Below are 14,999 nucleotides of genomic sequence, written 5' to 3'. Positions count from 1 at the left end.
TGAGGGGTGTTCCTTTGAGTGATATTTGTGCTGCTGCTACATGGGCTTTCTCCTGTACCTTCGCCCGCTATTACAGACTGGATGTGGCCACTCCTCCTGTGGTGACTTCGGTGGTGTTGTCTGCTTCCACTCCCCAGTGCTGATGCTAGGTGAGGGTGACTCTTCATGACCTTGTTGGTATTAAGCTATCCAGGTTCTAAAGTAACGCCCTCTGGTGGTCAGGAGGAATGAAATAGAACGAGAGTTACAATATAACTATGATTCTGTGAGTTCGGGATGACCGCCAGAGTTGCTTGTCACTCAGAGTATTGCGAGTTCATTACGAAAAAAAAAAACGATCGCTGGGTTCGTCTGGTATATAAAGACAACCAGTGACGTCACCCAGGTCACATCCAATGGCGTGACTTTGTTGGTATATATTCTCGACCTCTCTGTGCTGCGCACATGTAGTTATCCAGGTGCTAAAGCACCACCCTCTGGCGGTCATCCGGAATTCATAGAACCGTAGTTACATTCATAACTCTCGTACTATTACTGCCAGAGTTTTCAAACTGACAGGGAACATTCTTGGAACACAGACCTTGGACAAGTTCAAAGATGGCTAACCTTGACCTATTTAAGAGGGTTTTTTTAAGAGGTTAAATGTCACATTCTGTTTCAGTCTGTTTCATGGCTGTCATGGCAATGTTTCTCATATCTTGTGTAAACGCTAACGAGAAATAAACACTTCTGAAACTGAAAATGCCATTTTTGGAGCCTAATAACACCTCTGAACATATTATTTCACGGACGTTAGCATGGTGAAGTCACAGGCTGGTAGCTAGCTGCAAAACTCTAGCTGCAAAACTTTAGTTTGTGTGTAAATATAACCTCTGTAATATATTATATAAAAGCTAGAGAGAAATAAACACTTCTAAAACTGAAATTGCTATTTTTGTAACCTGATAACACCTCAGGAGTCATTTACTAGGCATTTTGTGTACATTAGCATGCATGCTAACTTCTGTTATCTTCCATTAGAGTTAAATTTGTCTCATTAATACCTGCAAATGCACTAGAGATAAGTGTTTATCGATATCAATGCCATTATCAGTTCTGCTTATCGATCCGATTCCTTATTGATTCCTCCTGTGAATTTTGTGTGTGCTCAAAGTAGGCTTTACCAAAGAGAGACAAAAGAAGACCTGTGGAGCTACAGGTTTTCTATGTCAACAACATTTTATTGAGTCTTAAAGTGAATAAATATGAAATTGGTCACTGGATCCTTGATCTCCGGACATAAATAAAAATAAATAAAATCTGTACATGGTCACTGGATTTTTGATCTCTGCACATAAATAAAATCTGTACATGGTGGATCCTAGAATCTCTGGACGTAAATAAAATAAATAAAATCTGTACATGGTCACTGGACCCTTGATCTCTGGACATAATAAAATGTGTACATGGTGGATCCTAGATCTCTGGAAATAAATAAAAATAAACAAAAGCTTTAGTTTTTGTCAAAAGGATTTCCTTTCAGATATTAATGACACAAATGTACTTCATAGCTTCTGAGCTGGGCTCTTGACAGCCGGCTGCACTACATGTCAACAACAATGTAATTACATAAGGGCCCCTTCACACATGTTGCGAATTTGGTTGAATTGCGCACTATGTATGCAAATGTGTAAAATCGTAGCTGGCTCCAACGCCTCGTAAAGCTATTTGTGTACACCAGTGGCTGAAAGACAAAGTGTGCGCTGTGCGACCCCATCGATCCCTTTCGTGGCATGTGTCGGCCAAAGTCCAGCTGACACACATAAACATCTAATATGACTTGCTTGGCACTTAGAAAATGTGTGGCCATCCACGCTATTAACACAGCAACAGTCAGCAGACAGTCACTGTCGAGCTGAATGTGAAATTTTTAAGTGCCCCAGGAGTGTGGCTTTCCAAACAGATTTTTCTGTGTAGGCTCTCAGTTGTCCAGGTGGTTTCCATAGTAGAGAGAAGCTGAATCTTTGACTGGACTGGGTTGCTTGACGTGAGGACGTTTCGCTTCAAATCGCAGAAGCTTCCTCAGCTAAATTTCTTGCTCTGGTAGTCTGACTTCTGTCTTGACTCTTGTAGAGAAGAATAAAACAGAAGCCAACAAACAGACACAGTGACACGTTGGTGTTTGAGGTGAACTGACAGGGGGTGTGGCCACTGACAGGAGCGACTGTGGAGATCTGTGGTTCTGGACGTCATGGCTGGACAACACGTACTGTGTTTGGATGGACATGGACTAACAACTGTCCACTGTGATGTACGTGTGTATTTTTGTGTGTGTATCATGTATATTTTTAAGCAGTTCATTGGTTTAATGTGGATGTGACCTGTCAGAACTTCACTGCACTTTGCACTTTGGACCTTATCGTCGCAATGAAAACGGCGCTGCTGTGGATCATTTTCTGCCTATCAGCGTTTGCACACGGGACCTGCCTCACAAGCGGGCAAAGCTTCCTTACCTACACCAGAGAGCATCTTTTGTCACTTCGCTCACCTGGTGGGGTTCCTTCAGTCTGTCTACCTGCAGACTGTCAGGAAATCCAACGGCCTCTTAAATGTCTGGGGAAGAGGAAAAAGCATGGCTCAAGGGGAGGCATGAGGCACCGACTCTGGAGACGCCGCAGCAGATTCCCGCTTCCTGTCATCACTCTGTCTAACGTCCGCTCGGTAATCAACAAACTCGATGAACTTGTGCTAAGAGCCGAGCATGACAGTGAATTTAGACAGAGTAATCTTGTGTGTTTGACGGAAACATGGCTTAAAGATCATCACGATACACCGAGCCTGTCAGGCTACACCGCTGTCAGAGCGGACAGGGACGCGCGCACTGCGCACAAATCCATTGGAGGGGGTCTGTGTTTGTTTGTGGATAACAGCTGGGCCACTCAGTACAGCATGCGAGAGCAAGTATGCACACCTGACTATGAGATACTGACTGTATCTTTAGACCCTTTTATCTTTCGTGGAGTTTGGACAGATCACTGTCATTCTCGTATACATGCCCGGTCCAAATGATGACGTAGGCAGGAGAGAGAATAGCAGAGAGCTATAATAATGCGTTCACCTGCTCTGCTGACCACCCGTTTTCGTTCTGGGTGACTTTAACTCCTGCAGTCTGTCTGACCACCTGCCCACTCTACAGCAATATGTAGACTGTCCTACACATCTACATCGGACGCTTGACCGTTGCTATGGCACATCCCAGAGGCTTATAAAGCGGTATGCAGACCGCCTCTTGGAAAATCTGACCACAATGTGATTCATCTTTTGCTTAAATACAAAGCTGTGGTCAAAAGAATTAAAACAGTTAATAAGCAGGTACAGGTGTGGTCCGAGGAAAGCAAAGAGCAACTCAGAGACTGTTTTGATAAAACAAACTAGGACGTTTTCTTTGAATCCTGTCTGGATGGAGACGAACTCACTGACACCATCACATCTTATATTAAATTCTGTGAGGATAATGTGCCAGAGACTAAGACTGTGAAAATATTCCCAAATAACAAACCCTGGGTGTCCAAACAATTGAAAATCTGTCTTAATGAAAGAAGGCGGCCTTCTGCTCTGGTAATGTGCAATGAATGCAGGAAAAAAGGAGGACAGCTGAGTGGGAATATATTTAAGGCAAAAACTGAGTACAAGAATAAAGTAGAAAGTAAATTTTTCAGTGGCAATATAAAACAAACCTGGGAAGGTCGAAATACACTGATGGGCAAATCCAGTAAGAAATGTGATGCTCTTACAAGCATCGATCAATGTTTTGTTGATGAGTTAAACTGTTTCTTCTGTAGATTTGATAAAGTGAATGATAAACAGGAATGTGATGAGATCTGTAAAAATCTTCTTGCAGGAGCCCCCACAGCCATCACTGAGGATGACGTGGCCACTGGCCCAGATGGCCTGAAAGCCCGTCTACTCAAAGACTGTGCTCCTCAATTAAAAGGAGTCTTTTCCAGATTGGTTAATTCCCTCCTTGTCACAGGAGTGCCCACATATTGGAAATTCTCCATAATAAGGCCTATACCAAAAAAGCCAGGGGCAAGCAAACCTGAAGAATTTTGGCCCATTGGCATAACCTCCATATTATGTAAAACTATGGAGAGAGTGTTAGTTGACGTCCTGACCACCACAGTGGTTGGTGAACTAGACCCTCTGCAGTTTGCCTTTAAGAGGATCTCAAAGCAGCTTTTACTTGCTAAAGCATATGCTCGGGTTTTGTTTGTAGACTTCAGTGCAGCTTTTAATTCTATGAAATTACACATTCTTCTGAAAAGGCTGGCTGATTTAAATGTTGAAAAGGGCCTGATGCTCTGGATCAGAGACTTTCTGTCTTGTTGCTCTCAAAGAGTTTGTGCTAACAACATTCTGTCAGGAGAGCTCATCATAAGCACTGGCTGCCCACAGGGTAGCGTTCTTTCACCTCTGCTCTTCTCTCTTTTTACAAACGAATTTGCAGTTAATGACACAAACTTTAAACTGATTAAATATGTGGATGACGTGGTCCTAGTCAGCCTGCTACAGAAATCTGACTCCTCTGGCAAAGCCTCCTATCTCGCTCACACTAAGGCTATGAAGCTTGGTGTCTTGACAGCCAGATGGAAATCAATGTGTCTAAGACAAAGGAGCTTGTTTTTCACACAAAGCAAGAACTGACCGTGCAGCCAGTTTCACTCGATGGCCAGCTTGTTGAAACGGTGGAAACTTTTAAATATCTTGGTACAGTTCTTGACAGTCACTTGAGCTTCTCTGAAAACACTGATTTTATCTTTAAGAAATGTTAACAGCGACTCAGTCTTTTTAGAAGACTGAGTTGTCTTGGTGTTAATTCACAGATTTTAGAGCTTGTGTATTCTGCACATATTGAGAGTATTTTAACATTTCATCTTTGTGTTTGGTTTGGTCACTTGAGTTGTAAATGTAAGGACAAATTAAATAGAATTGTAAAAATGGCGGGGGAAAATTGTGGGAAAACCTCAGAAGACTCTGGCCCACATTTACACTGACAGGATGAGGAGGGAAGCTGAGAGAGTCCTGGCAGACAGCTCTCATCCTCTGTCCTGTCAGTTTGAGCTCTTGAAGTCTGGGAGGCCCTACAGAGCTCCTCTGGCCAAAGGTTCTTTCAAAAAATCTTTTATACCAAATGCCGTCACCATAATGAACTCAAAAAAGTGACCACTCCACAAATTAAACCTGAACTGCTTTACTTCTGTTTTATTTGATTTTATTAGATCTTATTTTACATTTTATTTATCTTACTAGGTCTTATTCTACTTCTTCCTTTACTTCTATGTATTTTATGTATCTTATCTTTGTTTTATTCGTGTGTTTGTATGACTATGTTTGTATTTTAGTGTTGTCTTTTTGTGCTGGTGAGCCAAAGACAATTTTTCCACATCGGTGGACAATGAAGAATTATTCTATTCTATTCTATTCTATATATTGCTGTGGCGACAGGCTGCAGTGAGTGAGCATGTGCCTGGCGCTCACTTTGACAGGCTGTCTCCAATTTGGCTCCAACTTTCTCTGATTGCTGTTGCCAGCTCAGCTTTGCAGGATGGAGCCTTGTCATGGACCATTTTCTTCAACTTCCACCAAAGATTTTCAATTGGATTAAGATCCGGACTATTTGCAGGCCATGACATTGACCCTATGTGTCTTTTTGCAAGGAATGTTTCACAGTTTTTGCTCTATGGCAAGATGCATTATCATCTTGAAAAATGATTTCATCATCCCCAAACATCTTTTCAATTGATGGGATAAGAAAAGTGTCCAAAATATCAACGTAAACCTGTGCATTTATTGAAGATGTAATGACAGCCATCTCCCCAGTGCCTTTACCTGACATGCAGCCCCATATCATCAATGACTGTGGAAATTCACATGTTCTCTTCAGGCAGTTATCTTTATAAATCTCATTGGAACGGCACCAAACAAAAGTTCCAGCATCATCACCTTGCCCAATGCAGATTCGAGATTCATCACTGAATATGACTTTCATCCAGTCATCCACAGTCCACGATTGCTTTTCCTTAGCCCATTGTAACCTTATTTTCTGTTTAGGTGTTAATGATGGCTTTCGTTTAGCTTTTCTGTATGTAAATCACATTTCCTTTAGGCGGTTTCTTACAATTCGGTCACAGACGTTGACTCCAGTTTCCTCCCATTAGTTCCTCATTTGTTTTGTTGTGCATTTTCGATTTTTGAGACATATTGCTTTAAGTTTTCTGTCTTGACGCTTTGATCTTCCTTGGTCTACCAGTATGTTTGCCTTTAACAACCTTCCCATGTTGTTTGTATTTGGTCCAGAGTTTAGACACAGCTGACTGTGAACAACCAACATCTTTTGCAACATTGCGTGATGATTTACCCTCTTTTAAGAGTTTGATAATCCTCTCCTTTGTTTCAATTGACATCTCTCGTGTTGGAGCCATGATTCATGTCAGTCCACTTGGTGCAACAGCTCTCCAAGGTGTGATCACTCCTTTTTAGATGCAGACTAACGAGCAGATCTGTTTTGATGCAGGTGTTAGTTTTGGGGATGAACATTTACAGAGTGATTCCATAATTTATTCCTCAGAATTGAGTGAGTCCATATTTTTTTCTCTCTGCTTGGTCTAAAAAAGTAACCGTTACTGACTGCCACAATTTTTTTTCCTGATTTCTTATAGTGTTAAGAAACACTAGCCAGAAGCCAGAAAGTTGCCATTTGAAATGATTTTAGTTTTGTGTCATGTCTGTGATCTGCTTTTTTTCTACAAAATTAAACAACTGAATGAACATCCTCTGAGGCCGGTGATTCCATAATTATTGCCAGGGGATGTATTCCGATTTACCTTCTTAATTAGAAAGGTGTATTTGTTGCAGAGCTGGCCAAAAGACAACCATTCATCCTCTGTTTTAGTTTTTCATGCCTTGGACCAGGCATGGTCCCTTTCTTTTAAAAGGTCATCAATTTCGGTGGAAAACCTATTGTTGTTCTGCACCTTAATTCGGGAATTTATGCAGTGGAACATGTTTATGGATTAGCTTCAGGAATTCATCATAGAAAAACTGCCAGGCCAGCTCAATATAAGCAAGGAGAGATATTCGGTTCCAATCTATAGTAGAGAGATTATACAAGAAAGCCTGTTTGCAAAAATGTTTAGAATTTCTTTGAATAAGATGTGTGGTTTGGTTTTGGGGAGTTTGGTATTCCTGACTACTGCAATTGCACAGTGGTCACTCAAATCGTTCCTAAATACAGCATTAAAATACTTGTGGGGGGCTTTTGTTATTATTAAGTTGATGAGCGATGATTGGGAGGGATGTTTGATATTAGGCCAAGTTGGACTGTCTAATAGCTGATTTAAATTCAGTGAGTCACAGATAGATTTTAGGCTATCTGAGTCTGAAGACAACCAGGTTTAGGTCATCCTCCAGCACTAGCTCACCAGAGTTTAGCCTTGAGATACAGTTATATAAGGAACTTAGTGCCTCACAGGCTAAGGGGGGCCTGTAGCAGCCCATGACTGTGAGACACTGCCTCTGCTTGAGTTCAAGTTTCAATGCCAGAAATTCAAATTGTTTGCTAATAGATACAGAGGAAAGGAGAGTCACATTGAACATGTTTTTATCTAAATCACTACAACTCCGCCTTTCCTGGGATGATCACAGCAGAAAACATTAACTATTGATAGCTATGTTATAGTCTGAGACTGATTTACTCAACCAAGTCTTGGATAACATGAGCATGTCGGGTTCAGTTGTTTGTACCCAGATTCATACTAAATCAGTTTTAGGAAGCATGCTCCTGACATTCAAATGCAGGATGCCCAGGCCTGATCTGGCTCTGAAACTATCAGGAGTGTTGATGTTTTTCAGAGAGCGCGAGGGACCTGAATTAGGCTCAACATTGCCAGGCAATAGAAGAAGAATAAAACATTTCCTCTTTACATTAGGAATTGAGCCCTTATTGTTGATGCTGGAGATTTTCAGGTAAATGAGTGAATTTTCTGTGTGTGTGAAACTGCCCTGTAGGACAGAAGTAAACATCAGTGAATGTAGATTCAGTCGGTTTACTCAGATACTCCTACTCGCAGATAGTAGGGCAGCAGTTGATGCGAAACAACTAAATCAGTAGCCGGATTTGGAGAAATTCAAGGATGGATGGGTATATGCCTATGCACCCCAGCATCACAATTTGATAGTACTGACCCACGCAAAACACCTGAAAAAAACAAGCGATAATACGAGAACTAGATTGGAAGAAGAAGGATGAGGAGAGAGAAAAAAATTAAACAACCCAAACGCATTCAGAGTGCAGCTAATGGCTGTGTTAGCTGTGTTTCGGACCATCCCCAGTAACCAGTGGCCGACGGTGTCCCGACACCGATGGTACACAGCAAACAGCCTTCAGCAGAAGTGAACCAGCAGGCTTTAGTAGCGAATGGGCCAGTGGGCCTCGGCGATTCCAGTGGGCCTGCAGGCTTCAGCAGCGAGTGGGCCAGCGGGCCTCAATGACTCCACGAGCCAGCAGACGTTAGCAGGCAGCGGACTTTAGACACCAGCAGCCAAAACTCCCACTAGGTTCACAGACGAATCCAAACGAACAGGGATGACGAACAGTGGATGAGCTGCGAGCTTGCAGCTATGAGCCAAAAGATCCTCAGCTAGCTAACCTCAGTTAGCTAATCTGTGATTTGAAAATTGGTTAAAAAGATTTTTCAAAAGACCAGTGAAACGTGCTACCGAATCGGTCTGGTCATATAAAAACACATAAGCCCTTAAAACCCAGAATAACCCACAACTTAAATCCCTAAAAAAAAACCACTTACAGTGACCAAGGCTAAGAGTTAAGTAAAACATAGACACAAAACGCAGTCACTGACTTAACTCCTGACACCCACCTCACAAACATTCAACATATTTCCAAGGACTGTCTACCAACCAAGGACTATCATATTTATGTATTCATTTTATATTGTACTGTTGTTGTTTTATTGCTCTGTATTGTCTGGGAGACTGAGAGTAATGGAATTTCAGTTACCAATGTGTCTGTGTATGCATTGCAGAATTGAAAAATAAGGTAGACTTGATGCTGACCTTCGCTCTTCCTGTCACTGTGTGATACTAACTTTACCTATTTGTGTCAGTGTGTGATGCTAACCTTTGCCTTATGATTTTCACATTAAAACAATGCGTGGGAGTCATTCCTTTCGATGGTGCTTTTCTGTGTCAGCTTGTGGCTTCAGGGCAATGAACCCAAAGCAACGAGCAAGTATGCTGCTAGTCTTCCTCGCAGAGAAGAGCTGGAGAGACTGAAGAAGGAACTGTGCCTTGAGTTTTGCCTGGAAGATATCAGGTATGTCAAAAACAAGTTGATTGTTTCAGTTGCTTGCAAACCAAAACTGTTTTGATTTTGAACATTTGTTGAGAAAGGGCATAAATGAAATCAAATTTATTAATTTGTATAGCGCCAATTCACAACAGGGTCACCTCAAGGCGCTTCACAATTTGAAAACAGAACAAAATGAATTAAAAGATCAAAAGGCACAATAAAAGAGTAAAAATAATTTTAAAAAGCACATAATATAGTTCTGGGTCTTAAGTCTAGACTTAAAAGTTTCCACAGAATCTGACTGCCTTATTTACGCAGGGAGAGCGGCACGATAATAGAAAGCTCTGTAACCCACAGACTTTTTATTCGCCCAAGGAACACAAAGAAGTCCTGCACCCTACGAACGCAAGGCCCGAGCCGGTACGTAGGGCTCAACCAGGTCAGCCAGGTAGGGAGGTGCCAGTCCGTGAACAGTTTATAGGCCAGTAACAGAACCTTAAAATCTGATCTTACAGAGACAGGAAGCCAGTGAAGAGATGCCAGAATGGGGTAATGTGGTCAAACTTTCTGCTTCGTGTCAAAAGTCTGGCTGCAGCATTTTGAACCAGTTGAAGACCCCTAATGCTGGACTGCAGTAAACCAGAAAATAGAATGTTGCAGTAGTCCAGTCTACACTCAACAAAAATATAAATGCAACACTTTTGGTTTTGCTCCCATTTTGTATGAGATGAACTCAAAGATCTAAAACTTTTTCCACATACACAATATCACCATTTCCCTCAAATATTGTTCACAAACCAGTCAATCTGTGATAGTGAGCACTTTGCTGAGATGATCCATCCCACCTCACAGGTGTGCCATATCAAGATGCTGATTAGACACCATGATTAGTGCACAGGTGTGCCTTAGACTGCCCACAATAAAAGGCCACTCTGAAATGTGCAGTTTTATCACACAGCACAATGCCACAGATGTCGCAAGATTTGAGGGAGCGTGCAATTGGCATGCTGACAGCAGGAATGTCAGCCAGAGCTGTTGCTCGTGTATTGAATGTTCATTTCTCTACCATAAGCCATCTCCAAAGGCGTTTCAGAGAATTTGGCAGTACATCCAACCAGCCTCACAACCACAGACCACGTGTAACCACACCAGCCCAGGACCTCCACATCCAGCATGTTCACCTCCAAGATTGTCTGAGACCAGCCACTCGGACAGCTGTTTAATAATCGGTTTGCATAACCAAAGAATCTCTGCACAAACTGTCAGAAACCGTCTCAGGGAAGCTCATCTGCATGCTCGTCGTCCTCATCGGGGTCTCGACCTGACTCCAGTTCGTCGTCGTAACCGACTTGAGTGGGCAAATGCTCACATTCGCTGGCGTTTGGCACGTTGGAGAGGTGTTCTCTTCACGAATGAATCCCGGTTCACACTGTCCAGGGCAGATGGCAGACGTCGTGTGGGTGAGCGGTTTTCTGATGTCAGTGTTGTGGAATGAGTGGCCCATGGTGGCGGTGGGGTTATGGTATGGGCAGGTGTCTGTTATGGACGAAGAACACAGGTGCATTTTATTGATGGCATTTATGCACAGAGATACCGTGACGAGATCCTGAGGCCCATTATTGTGCCATACATCCAAGAACATCACCTCATGTTGCAGCAGGATAATGCACGGCCCCATATTGCAAGGATCTGTACACAATTCTTGGAAGCTGAAAATGTCCCAGTTCTTGCATGGCCAGCATACTCACCGGACATGTCACCCATTGAGCATGTTTGGGATGCTCTGGACCGGCATATACGACAGCGTGTACCAGTTCCTGCCAATATCCACCAACTTCGCACAGCCATTGAAGAGGAGTGGACCAACATTCCACAGGCCACAATTGACAACCTGATCAACTCTATGCGAAGGAGATGTGTTGCACTGCATGAGGCAAATGGTGGTCACACCAGATACTGACTGGTATCCCCCCCCCAGTAAAACAAAACTGCACCTTTCAGAGTGGCCTTTTATTGTGGGCAGTCTAAGGCACACCTGTGCACTAATCATGGTGTCTAATCAGCATCTTGGTATGGCACACCTGTGAAGTGGGATGGATTATCTCAGCAAAGGAGAAGTGCTCACTATCACAGATTTAGACTGGTTTGTGAACAATATTTGAGGGAAATGGTGATATTGTGTATGTGGAAAAAGTTTTAGATCTTTGAGTTCATCTCATACAAAATGGGTGCAAAACCTAAAGTGTTGCGTTTATATTTTTGTTGAGTGTAGAAGAAATGAATGCATGTATCAGGGTCTCAGCATCAGCCATAGACAGGATGGGACGAATCTTCACTATATTTCACAGGTGGAAAAAAGTAGTCCTCGTAATGTCTCTAATGTGGAGGTCAAAGGACAACGTAGGATCAAAAATTACCCCAAGGTTCCTCACTTTATCAGTGTGATGTATGACAAACTGGAGCAGACGGGAGGAGAGCGCCTGTCTACGGATTCCTGCCACACATGGAGAGAATTCGGCTGCACCCAGCTCGTGATGAAGCTGAATCCTCTCCATGTGCGACAGCACATACTCATACTCATCTTCACCCGCTTTTCCGGGTTCGGGTAGCGGGGGCAACAGCTCCAGTAGTGGACCCCAGACTTTGGAAGAAAGTTGAGGTGTAACAGACTTTAGCCCATGAACCACCCCCCCAAACTTGTCCCTCCCATTAGAGAAACCCAGAGGTGAACTGTACGCACGCAGCGCGCTCCTCCCCCTTCTTTCACCCCTGCTTCAGCAAGCAGGGGTGCCTGGAACTGCCTACAGGGGTCGCGAATTTGCCAGTTCTACACACAGTGACAAGAAAACCATTTTGCGGTGGACATGATTTTTTTTTTTTTTTCAAGTGCTTGGCTCCACGGTGCTGCCCTCCATAAATGCCGCCCAGGGCAACAGCCCGCATGGCCTGTATTAAAAACCGCCGCTGCAACCACGTTAAAACAACTGTAGATTCCAGATACATCAGTTCATACAGCAAGTGAATTTTATTTGCAGATACAGCCACTCTGCCCCAGCAGTGCAGCTCTACATCTTGAACATTTACAGCTCCCACCACGTGATGGTGCAGCAGGAGGAAGGAGGTGCCATCATCCTCCTGACTCAAAACAAAGGTGGTAGGCATGAGGGCCGGGTTACTGTTCTCATGCCTTGCTGGACACCCCATGTACGACCTCTGCCTGTCCTGTGATTGCACGGACAGCTTTATTGCGGTGTCGGTATGTGGCAGCCCGAGGAACATGGACATTGTGCCGGCTTTGCACCGATAGGTGCTGGTTGTGCTTCACAGCTATCAGGAAACACCAGCCTGGCTCACCACAGGGTAGCCCTGGGAGGCTGCACACTCACCAGTTCTTCCCACACCCCTCAGCTCCTGTCAACAGCTCCAATCGCAGACCCTCACCTCGACCACGACAAGCACTGGCCACCACATCACATGCATACCTCCACAGACTGCAACATCTGTGCTCTAGAAACCAGAACCAGGGAAGGTATTGCATGAGGCATGTTCTGATTCTGAAAATGTGAGGCAGGGAAGAGTGTTTGTGGATCTGTTTGGGTACATACACAGGAATGGAAAGCAAAAACCATGCTCTCCTAGAAAGTTTGAAGACAATGGGTTTTTTTCTTCAGCACAGTGTCCCAGTCAGAAATTTTGTTGTGATCCTGATCAGATGTTTTTGATGCACCAGCGGGGCCTTGACGACTCCATTGCTAGCAGCTACAACGGCAGCTTACAGCACCAATGGCAGGCGGCCAGCGGCATCCACAACTCCAGTGGTGGATGCTGAGATATCAGTTCAGAGCAGGGAAATCCCCAGAGATCTTTGTGAAATAAATGGACAATGATGCAGCACTTGAGAAGCTGACTGGTGAATCAGAGTGTCTGGGTTTGTGATTGTCCTGGATCCAGACTAAGATCCACACCTTCAGTGACTTCCTGGACTTCTGGACTTGGCCATCAGAGGTGTATCTGTGTGCAGTGAAAGTGTCATACCTTTTGACACATTTACTTATTTGGCAGTGACCTTTATGTCTCTGGGTCCTTAGTCTTTCAGATCAAGAGACACCTGGGAAGAGCTTAAGGAGTCTTAAAGTGTAGGTGACACGTAATGCCATGTTTTCATGAATATTTAAGACTAAAATTAAACAACACTTTGAAATTTATCCTTTCCTGTCCTTAAAGAGATAATATTCGGATTTTGAATTGTGGGCCACTAAAAACCAGGAACTTCCCAGCGTGCTGACATTGGACAAGAAGGAGGAGGAAGTGGCGTTAGCTCATTATCTTAATAGCCCCATTAATTTATGGATATTTACAGTTCACTGGCAACCCTGTTTCTACTGTGTGGTTTGGGTTGGAGGTGCACCGTGTTTTCAGTGTCAGGGTGTTTAATTTTTGCTGGTAGAATGGCAGGTGGAACACTTATATTGACGAGCGTGTAAGCACGCTGTCCGTGGCTTCTCCACTTGACACAGATACAAAACAGTATTTTCACATTTTATTGTTTTGTGGATCATGGGATCACCTGCAGACTGAGACGTTATGAGCAGATGAGGCACTGGGAGTCTATTTTTGGGGTGTGGGGGGGCAGCGTATATTTTGCCAGACCCAGAAAACTTACAGCTAGCGATATTTTGCCCGATCTCCTGTCTGATTGGCTAATTCAAATGGCAGCATTGGTACCAGAACCTGTGATGAAATCACAGATGAAATCATGTCCAGTTCAAAGTTGAACTGGACGACATTTTGCCATATGCGGTTGCACTGTTTTGCCGGCCATCTAAATTTATTCATGATGGAACGGCCGTGGTCGGGTGGGAACTTCAAGGCGATCGGAGTTTAAGATCTCCTTATTTCACATTCATGATAGTCACTCGATATTGATGATTTTCATTATTGAAAATTGGCGTATTTTACCATTCACTATTTTCAGGGGTGGACTGATCAAAGGTTTTGCAGACATGACACTGACAGAGGAAAAAACAGAATAAACACACTTGCCGACATGGACTTCTGTATTTTCGTTTTTAATTCTGTCTTGAATTTGCAGGTTTTGGAAATCATAAAGCTAAGAGATTATTTCTGTTTACCATGGCATTCTGAATGTTTTATCATATTAGCTACATAAAAGGCCATTTAAGGCCAAATAAAAAAAATAAGTTGTTTATCATCCCCGCCCGACACAGAAAATTACCAAGACTGCAAAAATTATTTCCACCGTGCCCGAAATTATTTCCACCACGTAGCAAAAAGTGCCGGTGGAAATAATTTCAGGCACAGCTATGGCACATTTTTGAGCTGCTTTTAGCGTCCGAGAATCCCTCCACCAGTAGGTGATTTTCTGTTCCGAAATGACTTTATGGCACCCAAAATGGCATTTAAAGATGAAAAAATTAGCACCAACACTCAGTGCCGAGGGCACCGCTATGTTGAAATACCCTCTACGATGACGTCATTTGAACTAGCCAATCAGCGAGGAGATCCGGTCAAATATTGCTAGGTGCGTATCCGGCAAATATAGACTACAGTGCAAAGCCGCTCATTAACAGAGAAAGACTGAGCAATCAGCCACAATAACGGATTACAACTGGCGCTGGAACGTGGCACCATG

General features: G+C 43.3%; 1 protein-coding gene across 3 annotated transcripts in view; it reads left to right on the top strand.

The window, feature by feature from the left end:
* tcaim (T cell activation inhibitor, mitochondrial) overlaps positions 1-14,999 on the top strand; it is a 138,669-nt gene that overhangs the window by 72,392 nt on the left and 51,278 nt on the right. For all 3 annotated transcript variants that reach the window (XM_034173750.1, XM_034173751.1, XM_034173749.1), the window contains one exon: positions 9,248-9,370. In XM_034173750.1, the coding sequence (XP_034029641.1) occupies positions 9,248-9,370 (123 nt within the window). The remainder of the gene's footprint in view (positions 1-9,247; positions 9,371-14,999) is intronic.

The sequence above is a fragment of the Thalassophryne amazonica genome, chromosome 7, assembly GCF_902500255.1.
Source record: "Thalassophryne amazonica chromosome 7, fThaAma1.1, whole genome shotgun sequence".
Lineage (NCBI taxonomy): Eukaryota > Metazoa > Chordata > Actinopteri > Batrachoidiformes > Batrachoididae > Thalassophryne > Thalassophryne amazonica.
This window is presented reverse-complemented; position numbering and strand designations above follow the sequence as displayed.